Source organism: Danio rerio, chromosome 9, assembly GCF_052040795.2.
Source record: "Danio rerio strain M-AB ecotype USA chromosome 9, GRCz13ab, whole genome shotgun sequence".
NCBI lineage: Eukaryota > Metazoa > Chordata > Actinopteri > Cypriniformes > Danionidae > Danio > Danio rerio.
The window spans coordinates 37,031,474-37,057,862 of NC_141029.1; the positions used below are offsets into that span (position 1 = coordinate 37,031,474).

Consider the following 26,389-nt stretch of genomic DNA (forward strand, 5'->3'; position numbering starts at 1 on the left):
CGCTTCTGCTACCAAAGAACTACCGAACCATTTTGGAGGACCATGTGCACCCAATGGTTCAACCATTGTATCCTGAAGGCGATGCCGTGTATTAGGATGATAATGCACAAATACAAACAGCAATACAGGTGACAGAGTGGTTTGATGAACATGAAAGTAAAGTTGAACATCTCCCATGGCCTGTACACCCCCTAGATCTAAATATTATTAAGCCACTTTGAGGTGTTTTGGAGGAGCTAGTCAGGAAACGTTTTACTCCACCAGCATCACATACTGACCTGGCCACTATTTTGCAGGAAGAATGGCTCAAAATTCCTCTGGCCACTGTGCAGGACTTCTAACTGTCGTTCCCAAGATAAATTGATACTGTATTGGCTGCAAAAGGAGGCCCTACACCATACTAATGAATTATTGGGGTCTAAAACCAGATGTTTCAGTTTCATAGTCCAACCCCTGTATGTCTCAGTTATCTTTAATCAAGCTCTTAAAACTTGATTCTGCTCTGGAAAGGCATTAGGCTGATCACCAGCTTTTGGAATGGAGCCATAATGAAGTACATGCCACTTCTACAAATTTCCGCCAATTATCTGCCAGTGGTCTTGTAACACAGTTTGACCAATTAAACTGGTCTACCGCCAAAATTCTTGTGAAATAAATGTAGTAAAAAAAAAAGTAGTCAAACTAATAATAATTCTGAGTCACTGAGAAAGAAAATGATGTATAAAATAGTTCATTAGCTCTAGTTTTCAAGATATGTTATCCAACAGTTGACTCAACTGTTGTATAACAGCTTTTATCCATTTATTAATAATAATTTTGCCATCATTTTCAACAATTTAACAGCAAATTCTGCATATTCATAAGATCATTTCCACAGAGAGCATTTCTAAACTCCAAGTTAAGATCTGATATTTTATATTGAACACATGTGATCATGCTTTCATAATGTTCATCCTTACAGTATGTTAATGTTTTTTTTTTTTTTAATGGACTTTTATAGACTACAAAAGTAAGAACATAATAGAATATTCTTGTCTTATCTTCAATTATTATTACTGTTCAACTTCTTTCAAAGCCCAAATTGACAGTACATTCACACAGTACAATGTGTACTGTTTCCCTGATTGTCTAAAGCCTCACAATACAAACACATAAAATGTTAAACCAAAATATCTTGGAAACAGCAGCCAGGCAGTTGTTTTAATTGTCACATTTAAATTCAGCGCAAAGTACATAATCTCTCAAGCATCAAATGCTGACGCAGATCTCATATTTGATTCATAATCACATACACAATAAAGCAAAATGCATCCTCATAGAATAGGAAACAAAGATCTGATTTTCTCTCTGTCATGATTGGCACTTTACAGAGATTAGACTGTGCTGGTGAATGGCAGATCAGAGTAATGAAGCAGCAATCAGACTGTCCTGAGGCTGAGGGCTTCAGGGATGGAAATCATGGAAATTGCTGCAGACACTTGGCAGCAATAATTACACATCTTATGTATATATGTAATTTACTTAATCTGAAAAACTCTAAACGGTCCCGATCTAATGCCTCTGATATAACATTAATATGTTTATTAATATTTCATTATATCATCTTAAATCACTAATTCACTAAGATATTTGTATTGGTTGAGTCAGCATTATTATATTGACTTAATATTTAAATTGATAAAAAATAAAATTATAAAAAAGATTTAATATTAAATATAAAAAATGACAACAACAACAAAACATAAAAGTAAAATAATCTTTGTAAAGAGAAACAAAATTAAACATGGGTTTGGAAACAAAAAACAAACTCTATAAACAAATATCTATAATTTTCAGTTTGATGGACATTGCAGTAAAATAACAAAAGAGAAATAATGCATTGGCAACTCAACAAAGTTTAGTGTATTATTTCATTCATTCATTCATTTTCTTTTGGGCTCAGTCTCTTTACTAATCCGGGGTCGCCACAGCGGAATGAACCACCAACTTATCCTACATATGTTTTAGGTAGCGGATGCCCTTCCAGCTGCAACCCATCTCTGGGAAACATCCATTCACACTCATACAATTCAGCCTACCCAATTCCCATGTACTGGATGTCTTTGACATATGGGGGAAACCGGAGCACCCGGAGGAAACCCACACGAAAGTAGGAAGAACATGCAAACTCCACACAGAAACGCCAACTGACCCAGCTCGAACCTGCAACTTTCTTGCTGCTAGGCAACAGCACTACCTACTGCGCCACTGCGTTGCCCGTGTATTACTTCAATTTGATGTAAAATCGAGATCTTCTCAAATGTTTTTTGCAACTTTTACATCAAACTAACTTGTCATCTTATCATTTTCCATGCCTCATAAATGTCCATTTTGATGTAATGTAGTGGAATAAATGGACAAAACTCTTCTTAAACTCAGAACTCTCTTTTAATCAGCTGGATCTTTTCCTAGAATAGCTTTATCTCACTTGTGTGCTGTAACCAACCATCAGAAAATGCATCAACTCTCCCAAAACAACTTTTAGTCGCAGTGCACTTACTGTAAAGAAACAAAGGAAAATGATTTTTCTTATACTTTTCTGCACAGTATGAACACAACTACTACTCCCCCCTTTCTCAGTTATTGATGTACTGTGAAAAGATCAATGGCGGGGTGTTTGTTAGAAATCTTAGACAATAGAAAAGGCTGAACTCTGCACTGTGCAACACATCTAACCCAGCCAAAGGCCTCATTTATTTGATTTATCGACTGTGTCGCTTTGAAAAAGGAAATGACAGAGTCGGCCAAGCAATTACCAGTCGCAGGAGAGGCCCGTCTCCCACACTCATAAACTGAACCAGCAACCCCTTACGCCAGGTTACCATTCCAATGCAGATCCAACTTTATCTCATACATGTATCTCATAGACATTTGATGCGCAAGAGCGAAAGTAATAACTTGCATATGGCAGTCATGAGCAAATGCAATTTCATCAGACCTTATGGATATTAAAATGCAATCGGTGTAGTCGCCAACACTGACCGGAATAAGAATCACCTGCCAGCGAATTACAAACCGACGCGACCACAGTTACAATGCACTGCTGGTATCTGGCCTTGTGGAGGAGACGACATGTGTTTCATAATCATAAACATGATTGCGAGTCAGACAGCCTATATTACAGGCAATTTCCCCGTACCATCAGTCAGCCTGCGACTGCACCACATAGAGACAATCAGATCTAATTAACGTATGCAGATTTCTTCATTAAAAGCAGGCAGACGCTAATGAGCTGTTGTATTCCTGATAGCGGGGGGTGACTGGATGCCCGTGAATGAGGACAACCTCTGGAAAAACCTGAGGGAAATGGCTGAATGCTTCCATTAGCCTCTGTATGGACCCTGGACCTGAAGGACTGACTGTCCAGAGCGGCTGGACATGCTGAGATTGAGAGCCTCCTGCAACTAATGACCCAGTGAATTATTATTGCCGTGTGATAGAAGCCTTGGGTCTAGAATGTGAAACGACCATTTAACACTTCAATAAGGAGAAATCAAATGGTAAATGTCATTTTAAAATGGGTTGAAATACACTAAAACTGCACTGAAAATGTCTTGCATATTCTTCTTGTTATATCTCGTTCTTTTTTCTTGTTATATCTCGTTTTAACACTTGGATTCCAACCAAAAAAAAAATGTAAAACACTAACTAGTGTTAGATTTCATTCATTCATTCATTTTCTTGTCGGCTTATTAATGCGGGCTGATTAATCCGGGGTCGCCACAGCAGAATGAACTGCCAACTTATCCAGCAAGTTTTTTACTCAGCGATTGCCCTTCCAGCCACAACCAATCTCTGGGAAAACACACACATTCACACACACACACTCATACGCTACGGACAATTTAACCTACCCAATTCACCTGTACCGCATGTCTTTGGACTGTGGGGGAAACCAGAGCACCCGGAGGAAATCCACGCAAACGCAGGGAGAACATGCAAACTCCACACAGAAACACCAACTGAGGCGAGCCTCGAACCAGCAACCCAGCGACCTTCTTGCTGTGAGGCGACAGCACTACCTACTGCACCACTGAGTTAGATTTTTGAATTGAAATGAATGTAAATGCCAGTTGGGTAAAAAATGTAACTCTACGTTAAATTCACAAAAAATAAGTCAAAATGAAAGTCAGTTTAGGATATTTGCAGTCACTGGTTTTATATTCCCACAGAACATGCCTTTGCATTATATTGCCAATGTTTTACTGTGGAAACATGCATCTTTTTTAAAGGGGTGGTCCAGAGTATTTTAAAGGCTTGGTTGTGTTTATGGGGTGCAAAGCAATGTGTGCTCATGCTTTATTAGTAAAAGAAATGACATAATTTTTAATATATCTTACTTTGATCATATGAGCTACTCAGCTAACGTGAAAATGACTGTCGAATTTCCCAGTTCCTCTGAAAGCTCGCCCTCAAGGAGCTCTGATTGGTCTGCTAACATAATGTGCTGTGATTTGCAGATAGACTCAACATGACAGAAAGCGTCATGTCCAGTCACTAGCACAAGCTGTGGCTCAACTGTGTAAATACTGTCAGTCGTGTAGCAGCCATGTCAGTGTGATCCTGAATTAGACAGAAAATGAAGTGGACACAGCTGAAACCTCACGCCTGCTCTCTAAACTAAAGTCTGAAATTGGCGTAGCGGACGGGCCCGCAGGGCACGCACCGTGGGGGGGCCCCGCGTGATTAGGGGGCCCCACGTCGTAGCGATTTTCAATAATTGAAAATCTAGGAACCACAATAATCAAACTCTTGGGAACAACTGTGGTCGGAACCAAAGTTCACAGGTCTGTGTTCTCTGAACTCCTCTCAAGCGGTGGACTACTTCATTCTGATTGCTTGCCGCCGAACCGCGTCATAGCCAATGAAGCCGGGCTGCTGTTTCTCGCCGCCGGTTCTTGTTAAAAAATGAATGACTTCTGGCTACTTTGACGCTCTCGCCGCTTTCGGTTTGTGATCGCTCCTTAGTTTGTGAAGGATTCCCCGCGTTGTCGCTCCACCCCGCCTACTTTCCCCACTCCTCAATTTGTGACATGGATATATACACTAGATATCGCATGGGGACCCTGAGCATGCGTCAATAGCGCCGCCACATTGGTACAGTGCTCCCAGGACATATGTCATTCAACCGCACTAGTCAAGACAGTGTTATTACGTGAAGATGCGGGACTTTAGCGCAAAGCACAAAGGCAGAACATTTCATAGGTAAGATTAAGTTTTTTACGTTTTTGTATGTTCTGAAATTTGTGCTAAACAGGTAACGTTATTGATGATAATACAGTCTCTTACTGCATTCATCATTAGGCAAAGTAGCTCCAACTCGCACTAAATCAGCAAACAATGCAAAAGAAATATGACAACGAGATGCTGCGCTGCCAAAAACTTGTAGCCTATTATTGTCGGCTAGTGAACGAGTCGTTCATAACAAGATTCATTCACAAACAAATAGCTCACTCTGTCAGTATGAGCAGTGAAAGCAGGAGAGGTGTGTTTCAGGACACGGATTAGATCAAATTTAACAGGTAGGGTGAATGGTACATTTCTGTACACACTAACATAAGCTTTTTGTCAGCAATGCCCATACAATCACTGATCCATCAATGTCGAAGAGTGATGTATAATTATACATTTCATAATTAAAAAAAAAAAAATTGCATACTAACATCCAGAAAAACTCCCGATCTTAGATATATGTGTGTATGTGTATATCTCTGGCTCTGCCCCCGTCGGTGATCCCTGCAGGGGGGTCTCCGCATTTTGCGCTACGCCACTGAAGTCTGATCAGTGTCTTTCATAGATATTTGGGTTATAAGCATGTGTAAGTAATATGACATGTTCACATATCTTTTGCGAACTGGTTATTTGAGATGTAGAAAGCAGGGAAAGCGGCCACATAGAGACACATTGCAGTGCTGGTGAAGATTTTGGGTGTTTACGGTGCCAAACAGCATTTCCCATTGTTTACATCCTTGTTTACCCCCCTTCTTTGAGGAGTATTTAGCCGAATCCAGTATTGAACTGGAAGAGATTCTGAAAGCTGTCCTTTATCATATGCAAGCTATACGTTATTTATAATTCTCTGGAACATAATTAAAATTAAATTGTAAGCTATTTTCTATTGTGTCATGTCCTTTGGAAGCCCAAATACAGAAACAGAAGAAGCTCTGTGGAAAAGCAGCATTTGGACAGCATTTTAGCTTACTTTGCTATAACATTACAGCGCCTCTGGCCACGCCCATTCGCTGTGCAGAGTGTATGCACGTGATGAATGCACATAACTTGAAGCGTTTGTGATCTCACTAGCCCGTATGTATTTTTATAGCCCCCAAACTTTGTTGGCTGTAAAAACCAATGTCTCCCTTTGCATTGAACTTTGAGCACACTGAGCATTCAGATAAGTTTTTTTTGTGTTCTCACAGCTACATTACAAATGATTTAAAGTTTGAAATATGATATCGTAGCGGACCACCCCTTTAAAAGTGCAAAAATCACTTTATAAAGGATTTAAGCATAGTTATGTGGCAACAGTGTGTGAATATAGGCAGCCTCTAATGGTAAAAATGAATTAATTATATTTTTATAATCACACTTCATAAAAACAGTCTGGAGAAACGCTTTAACTGATATTCTCCCAACATGTCATCGAAGGGGGAAAGTCCCACCCATTAGTGACAATCACACTGAGACAAAGGCGTTTGTAGCTCTGCCCTCCTGGATGGGAGCATAATCTCATTTGTATTAAAAGCAACTGTCACCAATATGGCATAATTTGGATGAAAACCTAAAAGGGTCAGTACAGGTATAGAGGTATAAAAATTATCTGTGGGGTATTTCGAGCTGAAACCTTACATACACATTCTAAGTACATCAGAGACTTCTTTGACCTAAACTTTAAAATGTTTTGAAGCACTGAAGTAAAAAAAAAAAAACCTTTTAAACACTTTACTCTTTTAGGTTCCTTGTGCTACCAAATAAACAAATTTACAAACAAATAAGAACTACTTACTATATAACCTTATCTTAATCTACTACAATGTGCAGTTGGCCTAAACAAGATGAATGGCCTGATTTTGTGTAAAATTAATAGCAAATATTTGCTTCATTAAACTACCCTTTAAAAGTTTTTCCTTTTCATATCCTTTATCCCTTAAACAGACATTCTACTTATAAGTGACTTTACAGTAAGTACTGTACAGGCAAACTTATTCTACAAATCCTAAACTAAAGGTCTACTCTACTAATACTGCAATGAGAGTAAGTTCAGATGTACTGTAGGTGCAAAGTTACTTATGTTTAAAAAAATGTCAACAGGATGTACAAAATAATGTACAGTAATTTACAATAAAACTAATAATAGCAGTAATACAGCCATTTTTACCTATCGATAGCTGAGATGTTGTAAATGTCCGAAAGCAAGAAAATACTACCTTTGAAGGATGCATTCCAAGGTACATAAACAGACATGTTTAAATCTTAATCCAGCTTCACTTCTGTCTGCTGACAGACCTTTATCGGATTGATTTTTGAAGGATTGATGCATCCTTTGCTGTCTTTGATGTTCCACAATCCTGTGTCCAAATCCTGACAGTTCAACTAAAAAATAAAGATGGTGTGTGAAACCTACGCTTAGTGTAAATGTATATTTCTGACCAACTTCTAATATCATTTGTTGCTATTGTTGCTAATAATTTTACTCTTAGTTATCACCAAAGCCCTCTCTATTTTGTTGTAGAAAGTAAGTTTTTGAAAGTAGCAATTATTTTATGGGAGATGGCAGCTATTTTGTTTGTATAAAATAAACAAAAAGTGAGCGGCACAAAACCCATGACATTGTTGGACAATGTTGGATTTAATTACCTGATAGGACAGCTGTTGCCAAGGAAGCCAGCAAAACCTCCACCCACTGAATGACTCTGTTGACAGGTAAGAATCGTGCATTCTAGAGTGCATTTTAATAGCTGCTGTTTAGATACTTTCCCTGTAAAGCAAGAACAAAAACACTCAATAATTAGCAAAAGGATGTTTTGCAGCGCAATCTGGTCTTGGTTCAGTGTGAAGAGCTAATTTGTGTTGCACACTTGACACTGCTCATAGTGCCCAGCAGGTTATTAAGCTGATGTATATATTTGTGTTCTTTCATTTGATCTAGCAGTCTGGCGGTGCTCTTCATGTACATGCACCCATGTATATTCATAAAGTCTGATATGCACCATAAGGTTATTATCCATAAATGTCAGCAGATAATTAATTAGTTCTGTCTTCTGGCTGCTCCCTGTGTCTCATTAGCAAAGCATGGACGACTAACTCCATTCATATTCATACCAAAAATATACAGACCTACTCCTTCTCTGTCAGAGTACAACCATACTTCTGTGTTGACATTGATACAAGGTCTAACCTTTCGTGTGCTTGTGTTTTTTCTTAATTTATTTCGTAAAAAAAAAATACATTTCTACATTCATGACCCAAAAAGTGTTACTATTTGCAAGTCAAATGGTGTTTAGAGGTTTCAATGTGTGAAGCGCTCTCAATAACTGAACATTTACTTTAATAATCTACAGTTCTGAAAGAAATTAGAGAAACCATCACCAAATTTTTCAAAATGTTCATGTTCAGCTAGATCAAGCGCAAACTACAATACTCATTGTCAATGTTTTTGAAGCTGCTACAAAATCTTAAAGGGTTGCCCCTTTTTGTGTGTATGTCTCTTTAAATGCAAATAAGCTGATGCTTCCCACATTGTTTTGAGAAGAGGTATTTACAGCTTGAGTTTCAGATACTCTGCTAATCCAAGACAACTTTTTGTCTGATTAAAATCTCTACTGCAGTCATATGAAACTTGTGAATAGTTATGTAGTCATAATGGAGGTTTATTGCATGCATTTTAATCCCATATTAGTTTTAACTTGTGAATAGGGCTGTGCAATTAATCGAAAATCCGTTTTCGGCTTCAAACGATTATGAAAAAGCATTAATCGAGATAAACGATTATTGCATCATATACCGCCTCTTTTCCAGCGGTGCACATGTGTTGCTCTATAAAACGTGAAAGACCGCGTGCTTATGCGTGTGTGTATACGGCACGCAGACACAGTCAGAATCATGCAGCCGGTCAGCATTCGGTCTCATTCGCACACTCAGACGAGCAGAGAAGCGCAGACATCTAAAGTCATCTTAACGTGAGCGCTTTAATGGTCAAATAGATGTCAAAACGCGGTGTTTAGTGATTATTCAAATTAACCTTCATTTGTGTAATAAACAAACGAGTTGAGGATCAAAATACATGTGAAAGAGAAACCATTAAAGAGACAGCGCGCAATTCATACTGCAGCCTGTTTTTATCATTGATCAAACAACACGAGAAATCCCTCTCTGCTCTTGACTGAAGGACTTTTGTAGCAAAAGTGTTTTTCTTACAGTAAAGATGCTTAAAGCACAGCTTGTTTCATATTTTAATTCTATTTATTTCTCTTTCCTTTACAGGGTGGAAAATAACTGCACATATACAGTTCAAGTCAGAATTATTAGCCCTCCTGAATATTATCAACCTTTTTCCTGCCCAATTTCTGTTTATTGGAAAGAAGTTTTTTTTTACTTATTTCTGAACATAATAGTTTTGATATCTCATGTCTAATTACTGATTTCTTTTATCTTTGCTATGATGACAGTACATACTATTTTTCTAGATATTTTTCAAAATACAAGCATTCAGATTAAAGTGCAATTCAAAGGCTTAATTAGAGTAATTAGGCAAGTCATTGTATAACAGTAGTTTCTTCTGCAGTCAATCAAAAAATATATTGCTTAAGGGGGCTAATAATCTTGACCTTAAAATGTGTTTCAAAATATTTAATGTTGCTTTTATTCTAGCTAAAATAAAACAAATAAACCTAGAAGAAAAAAATATTATAGGACATACTGTTAAAATTAATTTGGGAAATATTTATTTTAAAAAAATTCTCAGGAGCGCTAATAATTTTGACTTCAACTGACAATTGTTTTAAATAATTGTGATTACAATTATGACCAAAATAATCATGATTATGATTTTTCCCAAAATCGAGCAGCCCTACTTCTGAAATACGTAAAATGGTCTAATGAGGAATTAAACATGTTGGACAGGTTTTATTGTATTTAGCGGAGGCACTGGAGTAATGTCTATCTGCAAACTGCAAGCCAAGGGCATAACATGAAGGGGCGTAACTTGTAGTAGAGGCATAACTTGAAGTTATGTAGACCCACATGTCAAAACTGTTGTCGGCAAGACGGCACTGTACCAATAAGTTATTAAGAGCTACATCTACTTCACATCTAAAACCAACCATCACAATTGTTAACATCTAGACCTTCCCCAACCCTAAACCCAACCATCACCATTATTAATGTCTACACCTTCCCCAACGCTAAACCCAGCCATCATTGTTATTAAAGTATACAACGTGAGTCTCAAACTGGAGGGCCGCAGCTCTGCATAGTTTTGCACCAACCATAATCAAACAAAGCATTTTTAAAACAATAGAGCGATTGTGTTCACACTTTAGCTGAGTATTGCATAATAGGTTCCCAATAATAAGACATTATTATGTGTCTCATTTCCTTTTGTGCTTGCATCGTGCAAATAAAAACAAGATGTTAGAAATTGCTTTGTAAGATGCTTCAATTGTTCAATAAAATAAATTGTAAAATGATAATTGTTAAGGTATAGTATTATTATTGCTATAAAATGTATATTTAACTCTTGTGCACTGTTCAAATATTGTTATGTTAGGGATGAAATCATCCACTTAATTAAACTGCTGGTTAAATGCATAAATCTCTTAAAACTACTAAATTCTTTAGAAAATTACAGGATTAACCCTTTAATTGTCATATTCATAAATTATGTGACTGATTTATAAAAAAACACAAAAAATGTATTTTTAGTGTAAAATGTAATTGTGGACTGGATTTGTTTAACTTTTATCACAGTCATGAACAGGTGAACAATTAGTAACAATATCGATTTTGATGCATTCTTAGATTTTCTCCCTAATTTACTGTTGGTGGCTCTTTTTGCCTCATTTACTTCTATTACAACCACATAAGATGGAGCATAAACAAATAGTCTTTGTTTTTATTTACTCCATGCAGCTCTGAGATGCTTATTTTGATTTTCTCAGACACATCAAGATAAGTGTGCAAAGGTCACACTCTCACACTCACAGACACACATACACACATTCAATTTGCTGTTAGACTCCATATAAAATCCAAAAATTAAACTTTTTTTTTTTTTTGCACAGGCCTATCTAAAATTACAAATTTAACCTCTTTCCAACATGGAAAAACACCAACAATCAAAAATGCATGATTATGGTGTCATGATTTTGTGGTAAAAAAGTGGTTATAATAAAAGTCAATGGGGCAAAAACAGCCATCAACTGTAAATTAGGAACAAAAAAATTTAAATCAACCGAACAAAATGCATCAAAGGCAATGTTGTTGCAAATCTTTCACATGTCCAAGAATAAAAAAAAAAAGGTTTAAAAAATATGTCATTTTGTCTGTTTTTTTCACCAAATTAGTGGCATCATTTATGATTTTGGCAATTAAAATCCTGTAAGAAATTTAGTTTTGATCAGGACTGAGGTTGGTTAACAGATTTATGCAAAAGAAATTGAAAAAAATATTTATTTGATGCATTTTTACAGCACTTTAATTCTGTGGATTTTTTTTACCCTAAAATAACAAAAGGTTAGTAAATATGGCCAGAGTTTATCGTTAAGTTTTTAAAAAAAAATAAATCAAAGCATTTTATCAAAATAAGATTTGTCACCAAAAATCATTCTGCTAGCTGAAACAGAAAAAGTTACGGCCAAATTAAGACTCAAAATCACCCCAGAGTGGATGAAAACATTCCCAAAAGCACATAGGGGATAATTCTATAAGAGAGTTTGACTTGTCTGAATGTATTCTGGGAGTCTGTGATTGGCTCTGTAACAGTAGCATCAACAAAAAAAAGTGAGTTTGGTACCCAGGACATCAATCTTGAGGCTATTATATAGTGCCTGTGGCTTAAATTGATTGATTTAAGCAACCCTTGAGGCTTTTTCCGCCAGGCCCTCTTTTGTCTTCATTTCCTTAAATGCCATTATTAAAAATCCATTCATTATTTTTTGCATATTAGACCTTCTCATTCAACCAAAGCAGTCCTGGTGCAAGTAAATTTGGCCAATAATTGCATAAATAAACAGGTGGACATGTGTTGACATAAATCTGATTGCCTGTTCTGATTAAGCGGCAGAGGTTTTCATTATGGCTTCATTATTCCCTGCCCTTCATGTTGATGACATCACACTGAGCTTCTGAATGCATTAGCTCCTGACGGACAGCTAACTTCAATCATACACTCCATTACTGATAACCCCAGGGCTTATGATTAACCGACACTTACTGACATTTAGAGGGTACCTACAGGTCTCAGTGAAAGGATAATAGTGATTTAGGTTATTTTAGATGAAATACATTCTCTTTGAGGTTTAACCTTTAGCATAAGGAGAACGTAACTGTGCTGTAAAGGCCACCGGGCTCACTTCTCTCATGCCAATAGACCTGAATGATTCCTTTCTTTAATACAATTTATGGAATACTTTTTAAAATAAGGATACATTAAATTGATCAAAACAGAGTTAAGACATTTATAATAAGACATATATATATATATATATATATATATATATATATATATATATATATATATATATATATATATATAGTTGCAAAAAACCTACTTACGAATGCTACTACATTGCTACCTTCTACACACAAACACACACAAAAATTAAACAGCACAACTGGTTTCATTTGTGTGTGTTAATAATTGTGATTATGTGTGTTAATAGTGTGATTTATTTCATTACAGAATCCTAAATCAGCATATTAGAATAATCTACTGTCTTTAATTTAACCTAAAGTTAATGAAAAACACAAAAATTACTTTTATCTTAAAAACTGAAACCATAAAAATCTACTATAATTATATAACAATTTGTTAGTAATTGTCCTATTAAAATATAATTAGTATGTTGAACTTGATCACTTGTTCAGCTCAATTTCTTGCAGTAACAGGTGTTAAACGAGTATAAACAGGTTAACGTTGTTCTCCACCTACTTTTAATCCCGGGTAAAGAAATGTTTGAAAGTTAAGCCAGGTTAGTTCTTTCTCTCCGGGTTATGAATCCAAGCTAATATGGCGTTATAGCGCCTCACTGCGATGCCATATGTCACTGTGTAGAATAGTATGAAGCTGCAGCCAACAATAAACGCGTGGTTCATATTTACGTGCTTTAGACAATATAACTTTTGAAAAGACCACGTAGAAACATTGTTTCAGCGTTCAAGATGAAAAATATCAAATGGTGAGGTAAAATAAAGTGAGTACACCGTTTAATTCTTACCTTTATATTTGTGACAACTTTCACAGGATGTTGTAATTCACGTGCAAACGGGTCACGTGTTGCGTTAGTCCAAGTGACTGGTAGGCCTGCAAAAAACATTCTGTTTAAAATATGGCAGCAAGAACTTTTAAATAATTGAAAAAAAGTACAATTGTTTTTTTTTTATTCTTGATAGTTCACCTTAGTAATCTTTTATTAACGTATTTCAGGACACTATTAAGAGGCTTTCAATGGCCCATGAAAATTTCCTGCTCGTTTCTATTACTTGATTAAGACCATCATGCCCCCCTTTTTATTTTATTTATTATGTATTTATTTATTTATTTGTTTGTTTGTTTGTTTATTTATTTTTTTATTTTTTGTTTTGTTGCTGTGTACTTTATATATTATATGTATTGGATTGTTAAATATGCCGTAATGGTTTGTACTTGAACTTATGGTTAATAATAATATATATATATAAACATTCATTCATTCATTCATTCATTCATTCATTCATTCATTCATTCATTTTCTTTATGGCTTAGTCCCTTTGTTTATCTGGGATTGCCACTGCATAATGAACCGCCAACTTATCCAGCATATGTTTTACTTCCAGCTGCAGCCCATCACTGGGAAACACCCATACACTTACATTTACACACACACACTACTGCCAATTTAGCTTACCCTGTTCACTTACTGTATACCGCATGTCTTTGGACTTGTGGGGAAATTTCCTGCTTGTTTTCAAACTATTTCTAATTTAAATATTTTTAAAATGTGTCTATAAAACATATATTTCTGTATTTTTCTGATAATGAACATGCTCTCGATGTTATTGTTAGTTTTTTGTTACACTGTAATTTTTTTTCCTCACAAAAATAAGTTCCTAAAGCTGCAATACCTAGATTTAATACTTTTCTTCCTGAAATTTTGTTTAATATTGAATCTCTTAAGCTTATTAATAATAATAGTTTCTTAAAGCTTATGATAATCTATTTTCTTAATGATTGAGGAAGATTTTTCTTTCTTTATCTTTTGTTATTGTATTTTCTCTTCAGTGCAGTGGTGTTGTTTGTATTTTTGTATTTTGTATTCAAAAAGAAAGAATTTTGTCAAAACTATTTGCAACAAGAGGCAATTTAATCATATCTTAACGTTAAAACAGCGGTCATAACAATATTTACCAATATGTGGACCTTTCTGGATTCTTGGAAGCTATGGAAATTAAAAATGTCATCCGGTAAATAAATTAGGACCATTGCTATTGTTTACATCCCTCAAAATGGTCTATAATAAATTTATTACATCACTCGAGACAACTTAGTCATTCCATTATGTTAAACATTAGGGTGTCACGGTGGTGCAGTGGGTTGCACAATTGCCTCACAGCAAGAAGGTTGCTGGTTCGAGCCTCGGCTGTGTCAGTTGGCATTTCTGTGTGGAGTTCGCATGTTCTCCCCATGTTCATGTAGGTTTCCTCTGGGTGCACTGATTTCTAAAGACATGCGGTATAGTGAATTGAATAAACTAAATTAGCCCTACATGTGTGTGTATGGGTGTTTCCCAGTGTTGGGTTGCAGCTGGAAGGGCTTCCGCTGCATAACAAACATATGCTGGATAGGTTGGCCATTCATTCCGCTGTGGTGACCCCTGATTAATAAGACGAAATGAAAATGAATGAATGAATGAATAAATGAATGAAGGTTAAAAATTACTGTATGGAATCCAAATAGCTCACATCTTGTGTGCTAAAATACCATATTTTGAAATGAATAAAATTTAAAAGGAAATTACCTATCTTTTCCACTATATTTTATTTGTCACTATCTCATCATTTTAGTTCTTTTGAGTGGAAGTTCTCCAAACTGGAAGTGCAAACGAGCACATAATCAAAACAGCCACGTTTGTAAAAACGTGTTCAAAGCAGGGTAAACCCAACGTTTATGGTTGTACAGTACATTGTAAAATGTCAGTGTATCCTACCCAGGGTGAACTGTTAACTCATAGAAGGCAGAGTCGTAAATAACATGAACTAAGATCACCCATGGATTCTGTTTACCTGTGGTTTAGATACTGTAGGACAACCCCCAGCTATAACTAACCTGTAAAAAGCCTAGTTTGTTGATGTATTCAAATTAGTTTTAATGATGAGACGATGAGAATGAGACCTACAAAGACAGAGAAACTGATGAATACATAACGAGACAGAGAGGGAATGAGAGGTGCCTGTCCCATCTGTTTGAGAGAGCGCTGGCTCCAGCTAAGACCCTCATCCTCACAGTCTGTGAGGCATTAACCGCACAGAGCCCTTGACACGCCTCTCCATCTCTTTAATTATTAAGCATTTATCTCACTATGTCCCTCAGGCGCGCCTTATCGCAGGTGAGGAGGTGCACCAAGCAAACCATGGCATCATGGGAGATTCTGAGAGCGGGCAGATTAGGAAGGAGGAGCACCTGCCAACAGGCTTACCGCAGGATTTGCTCACTGAAGTCTGCAAGGAATCCTGCAACGCTTCACATTTTCACCGCTTAAAGAGTAAAATCAGGTGTGTGAGAGCATGCACGTTTCCTGGAGTTTATGCACACATGCATGCATTTATAGATTGCTAAAGAATGACTTGCAGTCTTTTGGCACTTGCACACACTTGCTTCATTATGATAAGTGGGATGCCCCAAAATGGTGGCTGACTTCACAGGATGATTCTGGTTGTGTGCAGATTACAGGAGGCTTTCTGCAGCCCTCAGGCTTAGCCAGGGATTTGTTCGCCAAGCATGGCACTTCAGTCTAGCATTGTACGTCAAAAGTTTCTATTAATATGAGTATATGCGAGCTTGTGTTTGTGGGTGTTTCTAAAAAAAAAAAAGACTGAGGAAAATAAATCTTGCATGCTTTTTTCTTTTCTTTTGAAAATGTACCCTTTCAATTCTGAGTGACAAATTAAGTTGAATATCCCATAAATCTTTTCAAATGGATCAATTTCAAACCGAACAAACGCTATGCCATAAACTGATCAAATCTGGCCTTATAAACATGATTTATGCAGTCAGTAGACGAGGAATGCATTTAGTAAAAGCTGGGTCAAGAAAGGTTATAGTTAAATCATATCATTCATATATTTGAATCACTTCTAATACATAATAAAAATACCAATATACGTGATGTAGTATCTTCCACACCGTAAACCCTCAGGGGTTTTATCATTATTGCTATCATCTGTCATTATGTTTAGTCATTCACACTGAGCTCTGCTTGATAGCAATAAGTCCTTTTATCAATGCGCTCTAAAAACAGGACAAACAACTTAGATGTTTCTTACAAAAACATAATTGTGCTTTCAGTTATGGTCTGCTTTGTCATTTAAATGCTAAAACATGGCTTAAAATAAAAAACTAAATATTCAAAAGGACAATTTTCTTAAATAGCTGTAAAAATCAATTATAAATGTAATTAGATGCAGGTATCCGTTTGCTTCTTTTTTAGCTAATTACATCAGGCAAGAATGTAATTAGAGCAAAAGCAAACCCATTTAAAACAGCAGTAAAAGCAGAACGAAAGCTTGTAGCCGTATGGTATTTACTCAGCACCATGTCCAGGCTGTTATCGAGAACTCCCTTAAGGCATGTCTGTGGTTGAAAGGCATTAACAACAGAAGCAATAACGACAGTTTCAGCTAAAGAGAAACACAATACAAATAAACATCGTAATCTAGCTCTAATTCCCCCAGCTGCTGCTGAGAGTAGAGGGAATAGGCAGCAGATATCTTGATGCTTGTCTTGAAATTAACAGAAACAATTGGAGGGAATAGTTTCTATTTCATTGTTTAAAAAAACTACAGGATCATGTTAAACAGAAGGTGTTTGTTTTAAACACTCCAAATGATGCCATTTTGAGTCTGCTGACCACTGTCTGAAACTTTGAAAGACGTTATATAGGGGAAAAAGTTACATTTGAACAATGCTGGATGGTTTTACAAGAAAGCCTGAGAACAAAGTGAATGAGAAAAAATTAACACCTTTTCACAGCAATAGGTACATTTTACTATTAAAATAATGGATCTTGATGGTTCCACAAAGAACCTTTAATATACATGAAACAAAAGGTTTTTAATAATATGCCCTTCACAGTATTAAGAATGTTTCTTTAAGGAACTATTCACTTAAAGGTTTTTGTGGAACCTAAACCTTCCTAATGGCATCTTTACAACCTTCGACCCCCTTTTGGAAGCTCTATTTTTGTTTTCTCTAAACATTTGCCAAAAAATAGCATTTGAAACTCCAGCACAAAGAGGATCTGTTTCGCAGGCTTTGGCTGTTGTTATATTGGTATGTTTCTAAAGATATAGTCACAATATTAATAAGTGATGCCTGAAGTACTAAGTACAACTAAGGGTGCTTTCACACCTACACCTTTGTTTCAGAACACATCTCGTTTGCCCAGTTAGCGCGGTTCGATTGGCATATGTGAACAGGGCAATCGCACTCTGTTCCGCGCCAAAGTAATCGCTCCGAGATTGCTTGAATGAGGTGGTCTCGGCTCGATTGAAACGAACCCTGGAGCGGTTCGATTGCAGTGAGAAAGCGAGCCGATCCGAGCGCCGTTATATCACAGTGTTTTATGGATATGTAATAGGCTTACGGCTATATGAAGAGAGAATTATGAGTAGGGCGGGAAGTTTCGCGAGTCTCCGGATGCCCGCAAATGATTGATGATCTCCCGGTAATCTTGTATCTCCCTCCCGGTCCTCAAATAGGCATCGTCGCGCACCCTTCTCACCCCTCCCCACTGCGTCTCTCCTCAGACACGTCGCGCGCGCGCACCCTGTCAATCACCACCAAACCACTACCTCTCCTGACAGCTTAGCCGGACGCTGCAAAATAAACCCTGACACTGACCAATGTGAGGAGAGTTTACTCGCACGTGACTTGTTTTAGCTCTTTTGGTCCGATTAGAAACTTTGCAGTGTGAAAGCGAACCGCTCCAAGAGCAAAGTGCAACAATGTAACTATTGTAATCTCTGTTTTGGAACAACTGAATCGATTCACAGGTGTGAAAGCACCCTTAAGACTTCCCTTTCAAACTAAACAGTTTTTTGGTAAATGTTTAAGACAATTATCTAAAAGTGGCAAAATCTCTGTGCACTCAAAAAAATAAAATAAAATAAAACTCATTGAATGAACTCAATTTAATTGAGAGCAGGATTCCCATCCAATAAATTTGTTTAGCACCAACTAAAAACAACATTTGCACAATTAAATGCAATTGAGTTGGTCCAACATTATTTTATCACAAAAAAGGTCAAATACATTTGCATTTTTTTTAACCTAAACTCAAAGGTCTGATAATATTTAGTATGTCTATTATGTGTTGTATATTTCAAAGTCTCTTTGTTTTATTTGAAGTTATACTAAATGGACTAAAAGAGCCATTTTTAAGCATATTTCAAAAGTTACATAAAGGGCGAGGCATTGGCGCAGTAGGTTGTGCTGTAGCCTCACAGCAAGAAGGTCGCTGGGTCGAACCTCTGCTCAGATGGTGTTTCTGTGTGGAGTTTGCATGTTCTCCCTGCCTTCGCGTGGGTTTCCTCCGGGTGCTCCGGTTTCCCCCACAGTCCAAAGACATGCTGTACAGGTGAATTGGGTAGGCTAAATTGTCCGTAGTGTATGAAGATGTGTGTGGAATATCTCCCAGAGATGGGTTGCGGCTGGAAGGGCATCCGCTGCATAAAAACTTGCTGGATAAGTTGGCGGTTCATTCTGCTGTGGCGACCCCGAATTAATAAAGGGACTAAGTTGACAAGAAAATTAATGAGTGAAAAGTTACATATACAGTTGATTGAGACTGATCTCAGAGCTAATTTAAGGACAGTTATTGCTCACTGAGCAAAGGGACAAACTGCATTTTTGCTAATTGAGCGGCAAACGCCTAAAGCATGGGTGCTTCTGCAAGGTGGTAATCTTTAAATGATTACATAAAAATCTCCTAAATCTTTAAAATAAAGTATAAATCAATTCTAACAAGTCTTTCGATTAACTTTAAACACCTAAGATTACTTTTATTGTCAACATTTCCCTCTCTTAATTCAATCCCATGCAAAGCATGCTGTGAACTAAAAATCCCCTAACTAGGTAGTTGGACCAACACAACTCCTTCCTGGTGTCCCAAAACAAAACACTTAAGTTAACTTAATGGTTTACAAATTATTACATGGTACAAATTACTGAACATAACACAAAAAAAATGGCCAAAGAAATTAAAGGAATTCAGCCCATAGTTTGAACAAGCAGCAGTAATCATTTTTTGTAGTGTGCAGAAATCTGTCTTTTAAGAGATAATCTAGTATATGTGGATTCCTATTGAAAACACTTGTAGATTGTGCCTAGGGAGTTGGACTTGTAATCTAAAGGTTGCAGGTTTGATTCCCAGTGTTAGCAGGAATTTAAAGTGTGGGGAAGCGAATGAACTCAACTTTTCCACCTCCAATACCCTCAACTGAGATCCTCTTGAGGAAAGCACTGAACCCCTAATTTCCCCTCACTTCTCCAGGTGTGTGCTCACAGTGTGTGTATGTGTGTGTGCTCTCCCTCCTTACTACTCCTAATGTGTCTGTGTACTTAGATTGCTTACATGCAGAGAACCAGTTTTGAGTATGGGTTAAAAAACGTAACTTTCTTTTATTGTATACACAATGCTATCTCTCATTAGTTAAGGTAATTCTAAGACTCTATTTATTGCCTGTGCACTTAAATTGATTACATGATGGGTTTGCTTGATAAAAACCTAATTTTATTTTATTGTACACAATGCTAGCTACCATTTGCTAAGCTAATACTACACCTGTATTAAGAGTTTCAGTTTGGTCGTCTGCTTTCTCTTCTCAGCCTACTAATCTATTCCTCAATCCCCATGTTAATAAAGCACATTAGTCTGTAATGGCTTGATTTGAAGTAAAATAATAACTAAAAAATGGTCTGTTTCTTGCAAATATGCAGTGTTAGAGCAGAAACGAACACGCTTGCTGTATCTTTTTCAGTTTTCTTCACATTTAATCTTATTTTGCATCATTAAATAAAATGAAAGATCAGAAAAATCCCATAAATCAAGGTGCCCATAGATCCATCCCTCAGAGAAATCTAAATTCCAAAATGCATCTTAATACCAAACAAAGACAGGGCTTATGTTCGGAACACCTTGCCAAATGCCACACACAGATTTTGTCTGTGGGGAACCTGTAATCTACCAAGTCTCCCAATAGAGCATTTGACGTGATGTGAGTTGAACTAGCTTTTGAATTGACTATCAGATCCTTGGGGCTAGTGAAAAAAGGTAAGCCCTTGTCCCCTGTTAACCATAAATGTCAAATGCGTGTGCATAAAGTTGACTGAATTTAAAAATGCTCAGGGCTGAACTTTATTTTATCTGCTCATTTATCATTTCAGACCCATTTAGGAAAACCTGAGAGGGTTGAGTGAATTGTTTAGGCAAGCGCAGTTGGGCAGTCATAATCTACTGCGTTTACCCTGATTACAGCCCAAGTGTGTTCAGCGTATAGTTGAGGCCAAGGACACTAATGCCCAGGTGAGTGTGAACTACAGCTCCAGTACTTACACTTGAAGGTGCAGGACACAGCAGGACCCCCGAAAGAAACATGGATGGTTTCTTTCCAACGAGCGCAGGCAACAGATTTTCACAGGTCACCGGCTCCAGGACAAGGACAAGAACCTTTAAGGACCATTGAATCTCAACTACAGTACAGTGATTCCCCACATATTCATTGGCTGTGTTTCAAAACCTAGTGAGGTTTTTTTGCTGTCTACCCCCCACATAGAAAGTTTAAATTCTGCTAACCAAACTGAATACTTCTATAATGACTGATTTAGACTCACAATGAATTAAGTGTGTCATGCAAGACAATGATATGCCCTTATTGGTCAGAAATTGAAATATAATTTTTAGAAGAAAACTATACACTTTAAAAATATTTTTAAATAATAAAAAAAATCTGGCTATGGCAACTATTTGAAATAATTTAAAGTGTTAAATTTGATAAAACTAAAAGGGAAATGAAACAAATCTAAAAATAAATGAATGCTATAACTAAAATATTCAAATAAATAAAAATAATACAACTTTGTATTGAAAATGTAAAATGAAAAAAAAAATACTACAATATTACAGCTCTGTAAAAAAATAAGAGATCACATTAAGATTATCATTTCCCTGAATTTGCCATTAATATATCTTTTGAGTAAAAATTTCAGTTTTATTTACTGATGAAAACTGATTTTACTGATGAAGTGTCTTCAAAATTTTCTAATAAGAACATTATTTCTTAGTTAAGCTTTCAGACTTAATCAAAGATTTTTAAACCTGGACAAAATTTGTTTTTATGTTAATTTAACCTATAAAATACATTCATCATGTTCCACAGACGCAACTTTAATATCTAAATATTATATATTAAATGGATTCAATTTAAAACATTTAAAAGAACAACAACATTTTACAAGGATTTTTGAAAAGCATTTTGGACTAAGTTTGCAATAATGAACTGTTTATTGCCTGCATATTCTATAAAAGATTCATAGATTTTTTTAAGTCTGCTTTCTGCTGCCAAATTTTGAAATAGCCTTTTTATTTATGATGCATCTGTAGGCTCCCAGCAGGCATCAGATTGACAATGTACCTCAAGATTGTGGGGACGTAGCATTTTGTCAATCAATTTGACGAATTTTGTCGTCAATGTCAACATCCAACCTAAAATCATACATATGTAGACGTCTAATGAGTAGTCAGTATTTGACATCAATATGACGTTGGTATAAGATGTTGGCTCAATGCTGGATTGTGGTGACTTTCCAACACAACCTAAAATCAACCAAATATCAAAATGTAATAATGTCACAGCTTGACATTGTCTGGACATTACCACTATGACTTTGGATTTTAATCGCCATACCTGATGAATAAATGTCAGTATTTGATGTCAGTGTGACTTTGACTTAAGATGTTGGCTCAAAGTTGGATTTTGGTCACTTTCCAATCCAACCTAAAATTAACCAAATATCAACGTCATTTGACATCATTATTGGACATCAAAATAACATTGTCCTTAGACACTGGCTAGACACTAAATTTTGGTCCCCTAACGTCACAACCTAAATCTAACCTAATATTAACGCCTTATAATGTTGTGCACCTGCTGGGCAGCTTGCTAGGTTTTGGAACACAGCCTGGCTTGTTGCTGTCACAGACGAGTGATGAGTAATAAAAATATGTGCTATGGTTTAAAAAACAGACTCCAAATGGCTTACAGGTTTAAATTGGGACACTTTTATTTACAGAAGAAAAATTACACTGGTTTACAAGAATTTCACAAGTACAGTTGGGCTTATGGTGTGCTCCCTTTTGACTGCTGGAAATAAATGGGCAACATTCCACAAAGTTCTATTGCGCTGAACGTGGAGGAGAGCATGGTGTTTATGAACTATAATGCAAAAAAATATATATTTATGGAAATTTGTTGGCCCAAACCAAAGTCATTATGTTGAACATAGAGATGGATATCAAGACTCCTTTATTTCAAACTCTGATTGGTAAAATGAGCATGCAGCTAAGTATGCCATTACCATCCTTTTTTTATTGCAACACTAAGATCCTGATCACGTATAGACCTCTGATCTCTTTTAACCAAACCCCATCCGAAAATAGCATGGACTTCATAACCAAAACAGCTAATACATCTGTGATGCATATAAACCCACATTCCTGGGCACATGCCCTTCTTTAGCTCTTGATGAGTTCTTTAAATGAATCTTTTAAAGATTGCCAATATTAATAACTTATCAGTAATATGACAGAATTTGTAGTGAATCATATTTATTTTTTTCTTTTGTGAAATGCTCCAAAGAAATAACAATTATATTTACATCTGTGCACTGGAAAATCTTTTTTTTTTTCTTCTTTATATTTTCCTAATCTTTATTTTAATGCAAGACTTGGCAACCTCTACTTTCCTCGGACGCTTTGAAAAGAAAAGCACTTTTTTTTTTGTTCTCTTTTGTTTCCGAAATATCTTAACAATGAATCCATGACACAATTGGGGCTCCTTTGATTGATGAAACAAAAGTGTTGAAAACGAGGACATATTTTCATCCACAAAAACACTTGTAATCTATTCATTGTTCAATCCGAAGAGTTACCGGGACCACCACATACTCAGTCTGGGGTCAAGCGTGGTTGATCCTCGCTTTGCTATTGAGCATTCGAAAAATTCTTCACATTTGGGTGAGACACACAGTGGCAAAAAGGCTTTAAAAAAAAACAAAAAACCCAAACACATTACTCAAACAGTCACCCAAAACACAACACGGACTGCAAACAGAGGTGGGGAGTTTCCACGCGTTTAATCTCGAGTGAAATGATGTATTAAAAAGCGACGTGTTTGCGCAACCACACTGGAAAAAAGTGCAACGGCCGGATTCCAGAGAAAGACTGAATGAGAGCGAGAGAAAAATTGTGACGCTTGTCTGCGTAGATCAAACCTCTTCAAATAACAAAGACTCAAAGCAACAGCAAAGCCTTAAAGGAAGAAACTAAAGACTGAAAACAAGCGAGAACAAGCACAAATAAACAGGAGCCTGTCTGTTGAGCGGCAACCTTCGAAAAATGTTTCACAAAAGCAGTTTTCGCATGGCCTCTTCTGACACCCCGACAAGGAGTCTCTAACAAAGGATCTTACAATTGATTGGCGTGTTCTTGCTTGTATTCTCGTTTGTTTGCTTGCTATTGGTCTCCGGGTGGCTCACTTTGCATGTTCTTTTAGAGGGTCGCAGGGCCTCCATTACGCTTTGCTGTCCTCCTGTGTCATGTGTAGGCTGTTGTCACCATGAAGTTTGATCTCGATCGTGTCCGGTTTCAAAGTCTCCTTGCCGTTTTCCTCTTTTAGAGGTAATTTCCTGTGGGAAGAGCAGAAATGGCAGGCGCACAGTGGTCAGTTTGACAGGGTGCTCAAAAATACATTTTCAATTAACAGCTGGACATTGTAGTTCCACTGAGGCTGAAGTTGACATTAAAGAACTTTGCAGACCAGAGTCTTAGTTTGCTTCAATGGTTGATATTAGAAATCTAATGTAAAGTTAAGAAGCTAGATGAAGCGGCTTTGGTTGACATTCAGAATGTTGAGGTTGGTAAAGTGTTTTAAAAAGAAAAATCATGTTCACTATTGTTGCATTTATTTGATTACATTTACATTAATTTGACACATCTGGCAGAAACTGTTTCACTTTGTATTTATTTTTTTGCCAAATATATATGGAATCAGTTTAGTCTCAAAACAAATTCATGCAAAAGACACGATGTACACATGCGTAGCTAAATTCACGTGCATAAAATCAAATTCACGTGCGTAAAATATTTATTTATATTCACAAAAAATTTTCACGTGCTCAAAATAAAAATACATTTTTATAAAATACCTTTCACAAATGCAAAACACCATTTGCAATGTATAGGAGTTCACAAAAAGTTTTGAATGTTTAAAACTTGCGAGTTTATGAGAATGTGCAAATCCTCTTTCACGTACGACTCCCCCTGGATACGTGTGTGAGTATTTTTAAGACTTTCCTGCCAGAGGCAGGGTAACTCGTACCTTTCAGCCAATCAGAGGAGAGCTGTAGTCAATGACACCAACTCTGCGCTTCATTTGCGCAGACTGTTTCGCTCCAGCATGGCGAACGGAGAAAGCAGCAGTCGCACTTTTTTTCATTTATTTAACTATTTGACCATAGCCTCACTCTTTTTATTTTCATTCAAAACTTTTTCAATTTATAGTGAACTAACCATTTAACAAACCAATGATCAGTGTTTGCAACAGTGTTTGTCACAAATTTTTCACATTCCTTATTCAAAAAACTTATTTAACTTGTAGAAATAAAAATGTATACAACCCAGTTCCAATTCCAAATGAACACTAGTATATATATAACTGAAAAGTTACTGTATATTCTTTGGTTTTTATTTATATAATTTAATTCAAAACTCCCAGGCGTGAGGGACATTCAACTTTTTGCTTCCTGAGCAGGCTGAGCCAAAGTGATGCAAATGCTAATGGCAAGATCCCAATGACTGTTCTCTTGTCTGTGGGTGATACTTTTATACTGGCCAGGGCAGATAAAACCTCAGGATTTATTCAGGACCAAATCAGACTCATTTTAGACTTGTTTTAAACTTGTCTTAGATTTGCAGACTCATTTACTTCTTGAAGACACTGTTTGACTGCGGAACAACCACCACATGTTAAAAGAGAATTCTGCTTGCAACAATCCAAACCAAACAGTTCCCAAAGGATAAAATCAAGCTCTATTCAGTTTCACACAAATTACATCATTATAAATACACACATTTTTTTTGTGCTGTATTTAATGTCACTCTAGATTTATAAATCTATATTTTTCAGTTTATATTTATGTGACTCTTTGGTCACGTAGTGAACATCAGGCTCAGTCACATCTCTGCATTATTCTAAAGACCCCTGTGTGGCTCTACATCATATGGGATGACATTAAATATGAACCAGCCTCTGTTCATCATCATCTCCATTATAACAATATAAAACTCTAGACAAGGGCTTTGAAAAGTTATGGACCAAATGTCAGATCAACACCATAGCTCATGTGCCAGAATATCAAAAGCCATGCTGCGTGTTATCAGAGCTGAAGATAAACACAGCCCCTTAATCTCTTTGTACTTTTAGCCAAGTAAACCTGAGAGGACCTGACAGTTTTTCAGCACTATCAAATGCATAACTTTAGATCAGTCACACTGCAAATCAGAGGACAAAGTCTACATAAGAACTATGTCAGGAACCGAGAGGTCACGGATCAGAGACAAAACACGTACTTGACAATTCATCAAAGGAAAAAAACACA

General features: G+C 36.5%; 1 protein-coding gene and 2 long non-coding RNA genes across 6 annotated transcripts in view; 1 reads left to right on the forward strand and 2 right to left on the reverse strand.

Annotated features, from left to right (window-relative positions):
• Positions 1-6,601: 6,601 nt before the first annotated feature.
• LOC141376167 (uncharacterized) lies at positions 6,602-13,546 on the reverse strand. Its single transcript, XR_015499700.1, has 3 exons — positions 13,476-13,546; positions 7,897-8,017; positions 6,602-7,632 (listed from the first exon to the last, which is right to left on the reverse strand). It is a non-coding gene; the product is annotated as an uncharacterized LOC141376167 (long non-coding RNA).
• Positions 13,279-23,397, forward strand: LOC141376169 (uncharacterized). Its single transcript, XR_015499701.1, has 3 exons — positions 13,279-13,451; positions 15,827-16,008; positions 20,900-23,397. It is a non-coding gene; the product is annotated as an uncharacterized LOC141376169 (long non-coding RNA).
• ncam2b (neural cell adhesion molecule 2b) overlaps positions 22,771-26,389 on the reverse strand; it is a 392,880-nt gene continuing 389,261 nt past the window's right edge. For 3 of the 4 annotated variants that reach the window (XM_087265877.1, XM_087265878.1, XM_087265879.2), the window contains exon 17: positions 22,771-24,418. In XM_087265877.1, coding sequence (XP_087122003.1) covers positions 24,304-24,418 — 115 coding nt within the window. In that variant the 3' untranslated portion in view covers positions 22,771-24,303. 4 annotated transcript variants of the gene reach the window in all.